The 14,054-nt window shown below is 38.6% G+C and overlaps 1 protein-coding gene across 1 annotated transcript; it reads left to right on the top strand.

Moving 5' to 3' along the window:
* Positions 1-137: 137 nt before the first annotated feature.
* Positions 138-10,579, top strand: psme3ip1 (proteasome activator subunit 3 interacting protein 1). The gene is made up of 7 exons (XM_063004700.1): positions 138-191; positions 3,442-3,564; positions 5,484-5,582; positions 6,042-6,163; positions 7,921-8,057; positions 8,517-8,596; positions 9,732-10,579. Exons 2-7 carry the CDS (start codon positions 3,450-3,452, stop codon positions 9,938-9,940), a joined length of 762 nt encoding a protein of 253 aa, XP_062860770.1. The 5' UTR covers positions 138-191; positions 3,442-3,449; the 3' UTR covers positions 9,941-10,579.
* The last annotated feature ends 3,475 nt before the right edge of the window (positions 10,580-14,054 follow it).

Here is a 14,054-nt window from a genome sequence, read left to right on the forward strand (position 1 = left end):
CCATTATTAGATGTTGTTGTTTATTCAAGATTAAATTATACTTGTTTTCCTCCAAATTGTTTAAATAAACGTTATATTAACTTTTGTAATCAAAACTACATTTCCCATGACTCAGTATTCCAGTGCATAGGAAATGATTGTGTACACAGCGGTTTAACACGGACACATTTACAGTGGTACAAGCGTGAATGGTAAATATCTGTATTTTCTGTGTATTTTTTACTTGAACATATTTAATCTGTTTTTGTATTTTATAACAAATTTTCAGCTTGTCTTAAACGGTTTTGTGGAATAATTGGTTCACATGGTTGATTTTATGTGTAATTCTGCATGTCAGCAACGGCTTGTTAGCAGTGTGGCTAGGTTTGCTAGCGTGTCTGTGTAAAACAAGTGTGTTTACGTATCTGCTTATTCTGCCAACAAACTGCATATTTTGTATATTTATCAAAATGATCAAACCTCTTTAATGTTAGGTTTAGTGATATCTTCTTTGCACAATATTGCATGAGCTTTAAATATATCTCAGATGGCACATTGCAAATGTATTAAGTAGGTAGTTTCTGCCTTGGCTATATCAAAAGCAGTGTGCATAATATCAGATAAAAGACCAAAACATTTATAAATACTTACTAAACCCTTTATCCTAAACTAGAATAAATTAGAAGTCACCTTTTACAAGCCTTTGCAAGGTGAGAGAAGAGGAACACCTGGGGGAAACCCATGCAAACACATGCAAACATGCAAAACTCTTCACAGGCAGTGGATGAGGGTGTTATTACAAAATCATATATACAGATAGATAGATTTCAAAAGCTACAGTCCCTTTTATTCTTGTTCAGCACTTGACATTTGACAACACACAGTGTGTGAGAGATTTATGGATCAGCTATTTGCAGTGGAGAAACTATGAAACTACAGCCACACAGCCTAGGTCAGACCACCCCTCCATACTTTGTAAACAAACCAAAGTGACACTACTTGGTGTAACCAGCGTGGAAATGGATCCAGTGCTACGAATGCATTCTGGACAAGACACACTAACAATCACTTTCTTAAACTTAAACTAGAAGCAATTTTTTAAAAAATCACCCTTTGCATGCTTTTGAAAGGTAATAGAAGAGGAACACCTGGGGGAAACCCATGCAAACACATGAAAACATGCAAAACTCTTCACAGGCAGTGGATGAGGGTGTTATTACAAAATCATATATACAGATAGATTTCAAAAGCTACAGTCCCTTTCATTCTTGTTCAGCACTATCATTTGACAACACTGTGTGAGAGATTTATGGATCAGCTATTTGCAGTGGAGAAGCTATGAAACTACAGCCACACAGCCTAGGTCAGACCATCCCTCTATACTATAAACAAACCAAAGCGACACTACTTGTAACCAGCGTCGCAATGGATCCAGTGCTGCGAATGCATTCTGGACAAGACACACACTAACAATCACTTGCTTTAACTTAAACTAGAAGCAATTTAAAAAAGTCTCTTCTTTCATGCTTTTGGAAGGTGGAAGATACACCTGGAGAAAACCCATGAACCCATTGCTCAGCACTTTAATTTGACAACACAGTGTGAGAGATTTATGAATCAGCTATTTGCAGTGGAGAAACTATGAAACTACAGCCACACAGCCTAGGTCAGACCATCCCTCTTTGTAAACATCCTGGACAAGGCGACATGCTAACAATCACTTGCTTTAACTTAAACTAGAAGCAGTTAAAAAAAAGAGGAACACCTGGGGAAAACTCATGCAAACACATGAAAACATGCAAAACTCTTCACATGCAGTGGACGAGGGTGTTATTACAAAAACAATATATATTTCAAAAGCTACATTCCCCTTTATTTTTGTTCAGCACTTTCAGATGACAACACAGTCGATTTGTTAACTGTCACCAGTGCGTGAGAGATTTATGGATCAGCTATTTGTAAGTCCTAAAGCGTTTAGCAACATAGATATAAATAAGGATATAGGGCCATCTAAAAGGCACTGCACAAACTTGAAGTGCAGTTCAGTTCATCTTAACGAAGTGGAGAAACTATGAAACTACAGCCACACAGCCTCAGTCAGACCATCCCTTTATACTTGGTAAACAAACCAGCGCAACACTCCTTAGTTTAACCACTTGGGCACCACCTGTCTCAGTCAGTTGTAGAATTTGTGGCTGTAATTGTATCAACAGATACAACCATATCCAAAGATTTACCAAAAGTGCAGTTATGAAACAGTGTGATGTACTGGGTGGGGGGAGCAGTAACACACCCTGGACAGGACGCCAGTCCATTGCGGGGCTGTCAAATTCTATTTTTTTTTATAGAAAAACTAATATAATATGACATTCTTTGGTAAGTTTAGTACACAACTTTTATTTATTCTGCAAATTTAACATATTAAAAATTTAAGATAAAATGTTGAATGTGCCAAAACCTTAGCATTTTTTTTCTAAATATAAAATTTAAAAAAATGACCAGTGATTTGTTTCCTGTACAGCATGTGTTAAATTATTTTAATTTACATATGGAATTTGACTACTGGTGTATATTATAATGACTGCATTGTATGTATAGGACTGTATATTGTAAGCATTTTAAGATTTATAATTGTATAATCATATCAAAAATAAACCTAAATCAGGCACCAGAACAAAAGTACTTCTGCGTAGGGAACATTAATGTATCTTCTCTTTGAAAGTTTTCTGTCTGCTACTCTAAATTCTCTAAATGCATTTTATTTTCTCAAAGATGTGAAGCGCTTACTGATGGCCAGGTCAAGGTTGAAAGACGTACAAGCTAGAACAGAATCTATTTTGGTCTTATGGTTGTGCTGCCTCAAAGCCTATTGCAAGGTGAAGCTTGCTCGACTGTGGACAGTGTTACCTGCTGCTAATTCATAGCATCTGATTATCTGAACAAAATGTATTTGGGCACCAGGTGTGCATGATGTATAATTTTGCATTGAACTGTACCTAAAATTGCCAGTCCTGAAGTCAGCCACAAGAGGGAAGTGTTTACTTATTGTTCCACTTTTTAATACTAGTTGGCTTGTCCCTACGTTGCCAAAAGTTATAGAAGGGACAAAGCCAAAATCTAATGCCAGTTATATTTTGTGTTAAACGACATTGGTCATTGTATATTTTATTGTGATAGAGTGTGATAGATAGATTTAGGTGTGACATGAGTGTGCTAACTGTAGTTTATCATGAACTTACCATCTTACCCTGCTGAACTGTTGACATTGATAGTGGAATTTGGGAATCAAAGCTGAAAGAGATGAGACAGTCAGTGAGTCCATAAGCTGGGTCCACTATTAAACCTAATAAAGCTGACCACATTAAAGTATGTTTACCCAAAATTAAAGTGACTTTTGTATTTCTGGAGACTCAGACATGGGGTCAGAGCTTTTTATTTATGCTTTCAATGTTTTCACCCAAGGTGCTGTCATGGCGGACGGTGTCGACCTGAGCCAAAAGTTTGTTTCTGAGTCAGAGATAGAAGAAAAGAGGAAAAAACGACAGGAAGAATGGGAGAAGGTTCGCAAACCAGATGATCCTGAGGGTAAGATTTTCTCCTGGCCTGTAAAAAAATAATGTCTATCTTTATGGACTTGTGGGTATCATACCGTTTTGGTCCCTGTCTTCCAAAAACCTGTATATAATAAGTAAGCTGAACATATATTTAGATTTATGATAAAGCCATGTCTATTGTAGTGGTTTTAATTTTTAAATTGTTATTCATTAGTACTTACATGGTTACATGCAAGTAAAAGATGATTCACACCATCATAATATGCAGATTTATAGAGGTGCTCATTTTAAAATGCACTGTGGTGGGTTTTTATAGCGTATGTATGATGTGGCACTAGTGGTTTGCCTGTCTACCTTATTATTATTAATATTATTAATAATAAAAGTATATTGGTGAATACTGTTATAAAACTGTCTTATCAATGTATTAATTATTAACAGTCCTGTAATGATTTCGGAAATAACAGATGACACTACAGATGACATCAAGAGTTCAGGCGCCTATGTCGGCGGAGAGGGAGGGGAGGTGGAGCGGGTCGGTTTAACAGCCTAGTCATTCAGAGGTGCACCTGTCAGTGCGCTCTTAGCGCTGGTCCCAAGCCCGGATAAAATAAGGAGGCTTGTATCTGCTGTAAAATTGTGCCAAATTAGGTATGATGACAAGAATGATCCACTGTGGTGACCACTGATACAGGCGCAGTTGCACAGTGTGATGCAACAGGTTTCTATAGTTTCAAACACCCAGTAATTTATTTGAATCGATGGAGTAATGCCAACATAAGTTTCACTACTGTTACCAATATACTTGTATATACAATGTTCTTAGTTAATTAAATTACTTTGGTTAATCTTAAAAAGCATGGTAAAAAAATGGCTATTAGATATTAATAACTATACAGAGACAATAGCTTTTTAGACAATTTGCATTTCCTCCTTTTTTCTCCCAAAATAATCGTATCTAATTACCCAATTGTAATTTTCCCCACTGCTGCAGACCTATTTTGACAGACGTGCAGTCGCAGGAGCATTAGCAATCGTTTTTAACCAAACGTGCTAGAGAACGTGCTAGAAATCACTTTGCAGAGTGGTTTGGCTCTCTCATCACAGATGAGACTTTGGACAGAAATAAATGTTGTGACATTGCAGAAAGTTGTCAAAACAATTTCACTGCAAATTTACACTGTAATCAAAGCTAAAGGCGGTCCAACAAAATATTAATATGCATTTCTTTTCCTGGCCAGGCAGTATATCTACAAAACACAGTTAAGTTCAGTTAAAATATTGGAAATCTTTTCTTTAAACCTTTGTCAGTTAAGGAAAGTCTCAAAATAGACAAATCACAATCTAGTTTTAATGCATTTTACAAAACGTTCCAACTTTTCTAGAAATGGGCTTTGTAGATTTGAAATAAATGTGGATACATCCAAAAATTTCAGAATTGTGGAAGTTATTAAAAACAATCTAGAAATTAAACTGCCTCTCAGAGGTGTAATTGCCATATTTATTTCCCACAAATCATGTCAGGCCCCTGTGTCTGTCCTGCAGTGTCCTAAATTCAATTCGAGTCCCGCATCATTGTTCATTTGCTCACAGTATGAAAGAAGCAGCTTGCTGAGTTTAAACTTGGAAAAGAAATCATTTGATTAAAGTGCCATTTGGAACACAGCCACTGTAGTCGGCTGTAAACATTTCAGCGGAGCACCAGTATGTTAGGCTGTGAGGCTATAAGAGAGTAGCATAAACAAATTAAAATAATCATTAATCACATTTGGTTTCGTTTTTAGTATATCACAGATGATAAAAGAAATTAGATTCATTTTATTACATCAAAAACTGGAGAAAATAGACCCTACCAAAAACCCTAAACAATAAGTATGCATTACTGCATTAACTTCTTTACAAATATCTTATATTTTGGGTTTGTTTATATTTATTTCCACAATACTACAGAGGTCCCAGAGGAGGAGTATGACCCTCGATCCCTGTTTGAAAGGCTCCAGGAACAGAAGGACAAGAAGCAGGAGGAATATGATGAACAGTTCAAATTCAGTAAGCCATTTCTCTTTAAATAATTCTCATATTCTCATGTTTTCACCACACTCTGATCCGTAAATCCATATCTAACCCAGTTTAGCACCAGCAAGCCTGAGTGCAAGCGTTCAAATAAGACAGCGAGTGAATTACATGACAGTCCATGTTCTTGGAAAAAAAGGGGAGCGGTGCATTTCATCCTTGCGAGCGCTGACGGCACGCTGGCATACTCTCGGCAGCTCCGCCGTCCTCCGTATCCCTGGAGACGGTGCCGTCCTCGGTCTCCCTGGTGACCAACGGCTCATTCTCTTAGCTCTCAGTGCCGAGTTAATTTGAGAGCAAATTGCTTGATCCATGTAATAACCATACAAGGCATTTTGAAAAGGTCACACAAGCAGGAAACATGAGGCAGTCTGACACTTAAGACTATATCTCAGGCTCCCAACAGCCAATCGTATTTCTAATGTCTCTCCACAGAGAACATGGTTAAAGGACTGGACGAGGAAGAGGCCGGTTTTCTCGACGAGGTGTCACGGCAGCAGTGTCTTGTTGAGAAACGGAGACGAGATGAGGAGAAATTGGAGATCCTGGAATATAGGATATCCTTTCAATTTTAAAGCACACACACAAACAGAAACATACACAGTACTGCACAACTTTAAATTTGATTTCCTGTCTTTCTCTCCTGGTTTGCTTGTTTTCTTCACTTAGTTAAACTGATGGGAGAAACTCGGCTGTCAAGAATCACTTGCTTTCAGGTCTTGCAGCTTGTTAGTGTGCTCACTTTTCAACAAGGTAGTCCAAAGTGAGCCTAATACACTAGAGGCCAGCTGTAGTTTAAATGAAAGTCAGTATAGACTTGGCAAAAAGTTTAAGTGTTAAGTGGGTATTGCTATAATTGGGACATTTTGCATAATGCAATATGAACCCTTAGTTAGTTGACAAATATTTGTGCTTGTGTAGCCCCAGGTACTGCGTGTTTCTGATCGTGGAAATTATTGTCAGAATTTTACTCCGAATACAAACGCTACAATTGTTTAGTCAGACTCGCCCGTGCGGTGAGAATTGGATGACGCGTTGTCGTGGCAACACAGCCCTTCGAAGCGCTTGCAGAAACGATGACGCCGCCACCCAGAGCGTTCCGCTCCTTAGTGTAATGAAGCAATATGGCCTAATTCAACTAGCCTAGCCTCCGGAGGGAGCAGGTTTTTCTTAGCCATGATTTCAGGGCATTAGACTGAGAAGTCGGTCAGAGAGGAAGCAGGTTTGAATTCTGTGATAGAAACTGCTTTTCTGTGTGCCTGTGATATGAAGTGGCATTTATCTGAAGGTGCCCTCCCCACCTTTAAGCCCAAATCGCTGTCAGATTCTCCTCTGACATTAAAATGAAGATCTCTGTCAGTCAGTTTTTCTACTAACATTTACTTCCAGAAATCGCTGATGGTTATTGGATTTCATTCTTTTAGTTACCTGTGCCATGTTTCCTGTGCCAGCTACTGCCATACAACTCAAAAAGCACAAAGATCGTCTCTATGCACAATTGTGCTTCAGTTTTCACTTCATTAGTCTGTAGTACTTATTTTTAAATTACTTTTGGCTGTTTTGCATACTCAAACTGTAGATTTTTTGTAATGAGGTTGCAGGTAAGGTTTAACTTAGATGACTTTTCATACAGATTTTCATCCTTCCTGTGTCAGTTTAACTTTCCTGCAGGTCCTGTGCTGTCATAGGGGGATTTGTGCTGCCTTTCTGACCAACATGCCAGCAGTTTTATTTGAGAGGGGTTTTTTTTTCCCCAGACCTGCCTTGGCCTTCATAGTTTCCCAAAATTGAGAATGGAAATTTGGAGCTGGAAGTGCTTTATTATTATTATTTTTATTTTTTTTACATTCATAGCCTTTCCTTACTCTCTATGTATCACTTTAGGTGCTCAGTTTTTTACTTGGTGCCCATGGTGTTGACACAAGAATTAAAGAGGAAAAGACATTGCAAAAATCATTGTCACACCACCTTTGCATTTGTTGTACCTACTATAGGTATTTAAGTCCTTTGTCATTATATAGAGAATAAATACGTTAATTATAATGTTATTTCTTAATGATATGTGTGATGATATGTGTGAATGGGTTTTGCCCAGGCACAATATCCAGGGTGTATTCCGGCCTTTTATTTATTGTTTCTGGGTGGCTTTGGATTCACAACGTAACTGACTAGGATAAAGCAGTTAGCAAAAATGAATAAAAATAAATAAATTAATAAATAAATGCATTATTTTAAAATTACAATTGTTTTACATTGTTGTAAAGCACAATGATACAAAAATCTCCTGTAATTTTCATTAACCCTCAAGTCTCACAGTGCTTTAAAGAAACTGGCAGCCAGTGAGAGTCAAAAGAAGGAGCCTGAAAAAAAGGCTGGACCCAAACCACCAGAGCAAAAGAGTAGCCACCTGTCACAGGCGCATCTACTGGCGGGTGCGGTCAAACGCCGAAGGTGAGGGCAAAGAAGGAGGACTACTTTTTTAATGTCCAAATAAATTATCTCTATGAATTCAAATAGAGTATCCTTGATATTCAGAGTATCCCAGATATTCAAATTATTAAAAAAATGTCTAAGGATGACTAGCTTTCAACCTGATATCAGTGCAGGCTATGTCAAATAGCACTTAGCAAACTGGCATATTAACTGTGTGCTAATGCTGCTCTTGTCAAATCTTGCTCTTGTTCATTATGAAATGTTTTGACCTTTGGCTAGTAGGTATATTGTTATATAATATAGTGATGTAATGTTTCACATGTGACCAGTGCTAAACTTTCAGGCCTGCTATGTTTGCTAGTGATAAAACCTTCACATACTGTTGATTCTGTGTCAGAATGGTAGGGTGCTAATTTGTAATACAGTAATACAAATATAGTTCCCTCCCCCCTCCCTATATTATCTGCGTCTCTATAGTTCCTCTCAGTCTTCAGACTGCAGTAAGAAGCAGAAGGTGGAAGAGGCGACGGCAGCAACAGGCAACGGCAGTCAAACAGGTGAGCAAAGGGCTGAAAACCTTAGTGGTTCTGTGATTAAACTGTGAACAGATTGCCATTTTTTATAAATATATTTAATTAATTTTTTACAAAATATATCAACCCGAGAAGAGCATTTATGCTGCTTTAATGGCAATGATAAGCAATGGTATTGAACATTTAAGATGTTTGAATATTGACATCTAGAGTTTGATGCAACAAGCAATCTTTTAAAGCAGGTTGTGGGGGGTTCAGTAAATTTTAGTCCGACTTGTTGGTCAGCTTTAAATCAGCAGTATGTGTGCATTTAGGACAGGGCTGTAAAGAAAACACAGAGGCCACCACAGGTTTGCTTCCTTAAAATGGACCGAGGTTCCTGTTAACACCTTTTGCATCTAAGACCAGCTTTATCTGTGAACTAAAAAAGTAGATTTTATACCATTATAGATTATTATAGAAATTCATAGGATTCATTTCTATTTAGCAACAAGAGCATTAGTGCACTGATGGGAAACCTCACAGTTTGCAGTTTGATGGAGTTCAGAACTCAGTACAGTCCATTACAGTCCCTCCCACACCTAATTCAGCAAACTTTTTTAGGGTTCCTTTTTGTGCATGGGAAAAACAGGGAAATACAATGTCTAAAGGTGTTATGGACAGTTGACTATTAGCTTAGTCCCACACCCCACTGTCAGCAACTATAACAGCCTCCACTTTGGCAAGGCCTTCCACAAGGTTTTCAAGTGTGCCTGTAAGAATGTGTGCCCATTTAAGTAAGGATCCCACTAAAAGCTGGGATCGGCCTCACCTTTCCAATTCCAATTTCCAAATCTGGTGCCAAACCCAAATTTACCTGTCTAACTGTCAAACAGTGAAGTGTGATTCACCACGCAAGAGTCCAATGGTGGTGTGCTTCACATTACTCCAGCTTGCACTTGTGATTCTGTGTGATGAACATAGGAAAGTGAGACTGCTTGACTGTGGAAAGGTCCGTCAACCAACTATGGTTCTGACACTACAACATTGTAGAGCCTGTTTAAATCAGTTACCATAGAAACCATCTCAATGGGTGCAGGCATAGGCCTTATTTTAATTTTAAATACAGGCACATGGCTGGTGCCGTGATTCATGTGCTTCTTTGCATGGCTTTTCTCAGAACGGGAGATGGAGAGGCAGAACCAGGTGCCTAATGTAGGAGCGGCCCGCGGTGGGACGCTCCATCGACCCTCTGCAGCTGTGTGTGTGGGTATCCTGCCAGGGCTAGGGGCGTACTCTGGCAGCAGCGACTCCGAGTCTAGCAGTGACAGTGAAGGTAGCGTGGATGGAACCAACTCTTCCATTAAGTGCAACAGGCTCATCAGATAGACACACTGATACAAACTTACATGATTATTCATATTCATTTCCCACATTATTACCTGTTTGATTTCAAAAGTGAGCTGGATCTTTCTTTCCTGGTTTAGCTGGGTGGATCACTGCTGCTATAAGCTAGATCATATGATATAATATAAGCTTAGTAATTTAATTGGTCTCAGTGTTGCAGCTTGTAGTTTTGATCGTGTGCATTTGTTTTTTTAGTATGTTTGCTTCTTTATCTGCATTAATGTTAATTAAAAGTTACTTTATCAGTAGCTGGCATTGTGGTCATTGATGTGTACTGAAACATGACCTCCCGCATCATGCCCGTATTACATTCTATACAGTTTAAATCCCTGGCACCTAAACCTGGCGACGCAACCCGTGCTGCTGGCTGAGGAGACGACTGCTGTGTGGATGAAAGACGAGACTGCTTAAAGTGCATCAGTATGAAATCCCTAACCGTGTCATGAGAGAAGCAGACTGGTTATGGGCAACGCTGACTGAAAGATGTGGGAAAAAAGGCTTGTATTTTTTTTAAACCTGCAATGCTAAAAATGCTGGATTTTTTTAAAGGAACTGTTCCCTACAAGGAAATGAATGTGTTTGATGGCTGGATGGGACATTAAAACCAAAGGGAAAAGAAAATGGGTTTGTGTTCCTTCATTTTCTCATAGAGAAGGGTTGTGTTTTCTTAATTATCCTGCTCACAGTTATTTTGTTTGATTAAATGCAGGATTTGGAACATAATTTGGCTATAACATCATGTAATAGATAAGGGGTCTAAATAAAAATCAAACTGTCTTTCTGAGAGGTTACAGTTTATTGTACTTTGGTGTCGTTTGGCTGTGCAGTCCCAGTGGACAGCTTTGGGATAAATTGGAACATTGGTTGCAAGCCAGAGCTTCTCTCTTTGAAATGGTATTAGAACCCTAGATCCGGGCGGCACGGTGGCTCAATGGGTAGCACTGTCACCTCACAGCAAGAAGGTCCTGGGTTCAATCCCCAGCATGTAGTTTGCATGTAATTCCCGTGTCTGCGTGGGTTTCCTCCGGGGTTTCCGTTTTCCTCCCACAGTCCAAAGACATGCAGTCAGGTGAATTGGAGATACAAAAATTGACACTAAACTTGTGAGCCTATGAACCTTGTGTAATGAGTAACTACCGCTCCTGTCATGAATGTAACCAAAGTGTGTAAAACATGACGTTAAAATCCCAAAAAACAGAACAAACAGAACCCTAGATCCCGGAGGTAGAGGGCTAACATAATTTATCGTTGTGCCACCACACCAAAGCGCCTGTGCTTATGAATATGAAAGCTGTTATACTGTACCTAATGATTTCTACAGGATGGATGTCCATACTGTTTGGTGAAGCACCCACTGCAGTAAACAGTTAGCAGCAAAAGTTAAATTTCTTTAAACTTGTAAAAAATCCAGCTGATAGTTGTGTCATTAGTTTTCATATATACGTTTACATCATGCTTGAGAGAGGATTGAACAAGGAGTGATTAAAAAATAATTAGGTCCAATTAGGTCCAGCTCATGCTGGCCAAGTGCCCACACTGTGAAGCCATCAGGCTCTTCTTTTCACCAGCTAGCAGATGTCTAGCAGATGTCATACTACACAGTCGTAATACTCAAAAAGAAGCACGTCTGTCCTTCAGTATCTCATATACGATCAATATGACTGTAGACTAGTGCACCATCCAAGTGCCTTTGCATATCTCAGGTGCCATTGAAAAAAGTTCTTTATAGTAGTTACATCTCCCCCTTGGATTCCTGACACCATGGCACAGTGCATACTAAAAAATAAGAGCAGCACGAGCCATTTAATGCTAGAAATTCTGTACTGTTGACTTGTGTGCTTCAATACTCTGTCTCCTGTCAGTTCTCTAATAGGACATTCCAAGCTGATGAGCATTCCAAGATGATGAGCCACATCTCGTTCATATCCAGTGATGAGAGTAATGTTTTGGAGCCACCGCAGATGTTTACAAGTGAGAAATGTTTCTCACATGATCATTTGAATGAAATAAGGTTTTGCATACATCCAGATGGCATTATGTCTGGATTTACCTTAGCTGCAGATTCCCTTTATGTGATACAGAGTCTTAAGACAATATTTACTGCTAGCAACATCTCAAATAAAATTTATTGACCTGAGTAACAAATGACTGACCAAACTGTATAAAAACAAAATCACCATTGAACTATACAATTTACACAAAATACAAAGCATTACAGAAAAGATACATAAAAGGCAATACATTTAATATATATATATTAAACATATATAAAGTTACATTCAACGGTTTTCTTCTCCTCTGTTAATTAGATAAAGGTTCAATTCTACTCCTTAATTACAGTGTTGGCTTAATACAAATAAATTCATTTAACTCCAGCAGTGGGATTTATTAAGAGTGAAAGTCAGTTCCAGAATGTTCTTTATATCTTTAAGTTGATCCCTAAACAGATTCTGATGCACATATTTTATATTTACATCATGCAGCTACTTTGTAAAGGCTGAAACGATGAGTAATGTTACACAAAATATGCAAAGAGGTCACAAAGAAGTAGGAGTAACCCCATGTTCAGACCGGCAAATGCAATGGCTCAATTCCTATTCATGATGGCCACGTCGCTTCGTTCCTAATTTGCATAAAATTAAACTTTGCTCAACTTTTTGTGTCGCCTCCAATTGCCGAAAATTGCCAGCTCTTATTCAAAGTAAATGACAAAAGGTAATTTTGTCATGTAGCATCGCTGCCCATCTGAACGTAGGATAAGATTTCAGGCTGTTTGCATTTTCATTGGGCCAGAGGCCAAAATATTGAGTAGAAATTAATTAATTACCTTCAGGATAAATAAAGTGTCTATCTATCTATCTATCTATCTATCTATCTATCTATCTATCTATCTATCTATCTATCTACACCGACTAGGCATAACATTATGACCACTGACAGGTGAAGTGAATAACACTGATTATCTCTTCATCAGGGCACCTGTTAGTGGGTGGGATATATCAGGCAGTAAGTGAACATTTGATCCTCAAAGTTGATGTGTTAGAAGCAGGAAAAATGGATTTAAGCGAGTTTGACAAGGGCCAAATTGTTTTGGCTAGACGACTGGGTCAGAGCATCTCCAAAACTGCAGCTCTTGTGGGGTGTTCCCGGTCTGCAGTGGTCAGTATCTATCAAAAGTGGTCCAAGGAAGAAACAGTGGTAAACCGGCGACAGGGTCATGGGCGGCCAAGGCTCATTGATGCACGTGGGGAGCGAAGTCTGGCCCGTGTGGTCCGATCCAACAGACGAGCTACTGTAGCTCAAATTGCTGAAGAAGTTAATGCTGGTTCTGATAGAAAGGTGTCAGACTCCATGCCTCGAAGGGCCAGGGCTGTTATATAAATCTATGTAAATTGCATGTTGCTTCTCACACTCGCAATTAATTATTATTCTTGATTCCACCACCTCAATACATTCCATACCAATATTAAATCTTCCTTTTTGGATAAAAGAAAGAATGAAATACTTACAAATGCACAGCGATTGTCACCTACACACAAACAGTAATTCATTTTAGGCAATCCTGTTGATTAAAACACATTTCACAAGCACAGTGCGATTGGCAACAAGAAGACACAATACTGGATGAGCCCCCAGTCTACACTATCCTAAAGAAATTTGGCTATACGACCAGGTCAACTCAAATCTCAGTCTAAAAGTCGATCTTAGTCTTAAAATTTTAATATTATTTCTGTAGGTCCTGACTTTCACTCTCATTCTGAGAACTAAACAACCAGATAACTGTCAATGGTCATTTTGTAATACTGGCCATACTGACCTAACATGCACACTTGCAGCCCAGCATGGTTCATAAATCATGTTGTCCTAATTTGAGAATGATTCTGTCCTTTATATTCTCCATGGATCTTTAAAAATATGGCCCCTGCATTACAGGTCCTTAGGACCGGAGTTAAGATCTGCTGCATGAGAGGAGTTAGTGTCCGACACACAGAAAAACAACCTTACATTGCATCTTGGTTTCAAAGTTGGCATATGCACATAAAAACAATAAATAAAAACATTTTTAAAAACATTTATAGAAAAAAAGCATGCACTT

Source organism: Trichomycterus rosablanca, chromosome 11, assembly GCF_030014385.1.
Source record: "Trichomycterus rosablanca isolate fTriRos1 chromosome 11, fTriRos1.hap1, whole genome shotgun sequence".
Classification (NCBI taxonomy): Eukaryota; Metazoa; Chordata; class Actinopteri; order Siluriformes; family Trichomycteridae; genus Trichomycterus; species Trichomycterus rosablanca.